The 2440-nt window shown below is 65.5% G+C and overlaps 1 protein-coding gene across 1 annotated transcript in view; it reads right to left on the reverse strand.

Annotated features, from left to right (window-relative positions):
* NOXA1 (NADPH oxidase activator 1) overlaps nt 1–2231 on the reverse strand; it is a 4179-nt gene extending 1948 nt beyond the window's left edge. Inside the window, exons 1-3 of the mRNA XM_023536492.1 lie at nt 1905–2231; nt 1611–1654; nt 1094–1226 (exon numbers count right to left, since the gene is read on the reverse strand). Of these exons, the coding sequence (XP_023392260.1) occupies nt 1094–1226; nt 1611–1654; nt 1905–2111 (384 nt within the window). The 5' untranslated portion in view covers nt 2112–2231. The remainder of the gene's footprint in view (nt 1–1093; nt 1227–1610; nt 1655–1904) is intronic.
* Between the last annotated feature and the right edge of the window lie 209 nt (nt 2232–2440).

Raw genomic sequence — 2440 nt, forward strand, 5'->3', positions numbered from 1 at the left:
CCCGGTGCTGGACACCGACTCAGGAGCCAGCGGTGAGGGGTGTGGCCTGTGAGCTGGCCTGGCCAGGCAGGAAGCCAGGAACGCAATCATGTTGGGGATGATTTCAGGGTGGGAACCACGTCCTACAGGCCTGGAGACTCCAGACTGGCCGCCTTGCCCATGGGGACCATCGGTCGGCCCCCCTCACCTCAGCATGAGGCAGCAGGGGCCGAGGACCAAGGCCAGGGGCCAGCTGGACTGCACACTTAAGTAGTGGGTGTGCTGGACGGGCAGGGGTACACCCCAGGAGAGCCCACGGTCCCAGCCACTGTCCCCCAGGAGGGCCTACGGTCCCAGCCACACCGGCTCACCGAGGTCCCATCCCAAGCAGGGGATCTGCAGCTCTAAGTTTGTGCACAGAGTTTAGACTCCATCAGGTTTACCCGTCAGAGCAATCGGGAGGCCGCGTCCTGCTGCGCCATGAGGGTCGAGTGCTTTAAACGCACTGGCGACCTCCGCAAGCACAGCCTGACCAGCGCGGGGCTTCATTACGTGTTCATACTATGTGTGTTTGTACTAAGCGTGTTTGTACTAAGCGTGTTTGTACGTGGACGAGCTGCTTTTAGGGCCTGACCTGTTCAACCAACTTAATTGAACACAGGCAAATGGTGAAGGTGAGCGTCGATATTTTGATTGTGTCCTTCGATAGATAAACTGTCAAATTCAACCACCATCTCAGTGCACAGCAGGCCCCCAGGTCCTGGTGCTGGCTGAGGGCAGTGGGCAGCCCGGGGCCCTCCTCCTCAGCCTCACCCCAGCACTTCCACATCCGGGAGGGGAGGCGGGGTGAAGGGCCCTGCCTGAGGGTGGAGGGTCCGCTGCGGGGACCAGCAGGCCCGCCCGTGCACTGGCGAGCAGCGCCCCCACCCCTGGGATCTGATCTCCGCGGCTGGTCTGGCCACGTCCCTGGCCCAGCAAAGAAAGCCAAAGCTCTGCCCGGCAGGCAAGGCTGCCGGCCCTACCCTGTGTCCCTGGTGGTGCCCAGCCCTGGCCCCTGGTCCCCATGCCCCGCCCTTGGTGGGGGTCCTCCCAGTACTGGCCAGAGCTCACTTACCTGCTTGTCGCAGGTGACCGGCATGCAGTGGTCAGCCCGCTCCGCCTGACCAAAGCTGACCTCCATCTCTGTGCCGGGGGGTGTCCTGGGGCCAAGGTGGGGGCCAGCTCTACCGGGGCCCATGCCGTGAGTCCTGGGGGGACAGGGGGCCCGTTCTCAGGCTCACCCTCCCTGATGCAGCCCACTGGGTGCGCAGAGGAGTGGCAAGGAGCCTGGCCCAGGGCCTGTGCTGCCCCACACCCCGTGCCACCGCCTCTGCAGTGCCCAGTCATGGTGACCCTCTGGAGCCCGAGGCCTGAGCAGTGGTCCCAAGGGAGCAGGATGGGCCCAGGACAGGCAACCCTGGGCCTCTGGACAAGCGGGGGCATGGGAGGGCCGAGAGGCTGGACGGCCCTTCCGGCGCCAGGGGCTCTGGCCAGTTCCGATGTGGGAAGGGGGCGCCATGCTCCCGGCCCTGGCACAGGGGCTCCATTAGCGGCGGCAGCAGCAGCAACACGTGGAGGCAGCGCCCTCCTACCTGGGGCCAGCCCTGGGCCCGGCTCCACCGTCCTCATGCAGAACCTGCAGGCAGAGGGACAGCCTCGCTGAGGCCACAACACCCGCGGCGAGCGGCAGGGCAGGTGACTGCATGATTTTACAGACTCCCACGTGGTCAGGGCGGCCACCCCAGCCTCAGACAGAGGACGGCTGGGGAGCCCGGGGGACACTCAGAGCCTGTGGGGCACGTCCCTCCCTCCACACAAAAGGGCCAGGGCTGCTCTGACGTGCTCAAGGCCGGGGGACTGGGCTGGCGAGACGGCCACCCACCCACCTGGAGCTGCTGAGGCCGGACGCCCCTGTGCTGGTCGTCGGGGACAGCAGAGGCCGCCGCCACCACCTGGTGAGGGACAGCGGGGGTTTGCCGGGTCAGGGGCCTGTGACGTCTGCTCCCCTCACCTCGCCGCCCGCCCCCCACCCCCACGTCTCCCATCTGCGGGTCGGGACGCCCAGCACCACGGGGCCAGCGGGGCGGGAACATACGCTTGAGAAGGAAGCATCTGCGCTCATCATCTCTAACCTACTTTAGTGCGGCGTTTCAAATGTTTCTGCTCCTTAGAGAGTCTGTTGTGATAAGCAGACTCTAAACTGACAAGTTAGTGTGGCTAGAAGCCCCTCCTCCGCTCAGCCCCCAGCCCGCCAGCAGACTGGCGAAGGCGTGCGATGGGGCACGTGCACTCACCCACGGCACAGTCACACGTAGCACACTGGCCCTCGGTGACCTGGGGGGTGACGCTGGCCCAAGCCTTCGGATGGAAACCGAAGTCCTTGCTTCTCCATATGCGCCCTGCCCTTGGGGACGAGCTAGTC

This window comes from Pteropus vampyrus, unplaced genomic scaffold, assembly GCF_000151845.1.
Source record: "Pteropus vampyrus isolate Shadow unplaced genomic scaffold, Pvam_2.0 Scaffold157, whole genome shotgun sequence".
Classification (NCBI taxonomy): domain Eukaryota; kingdom Metazoa; phylum Chordata; class Mammalia; order Chiroptera; family Pteropodidae; genus Pteropus; species Pteropus vampyrus.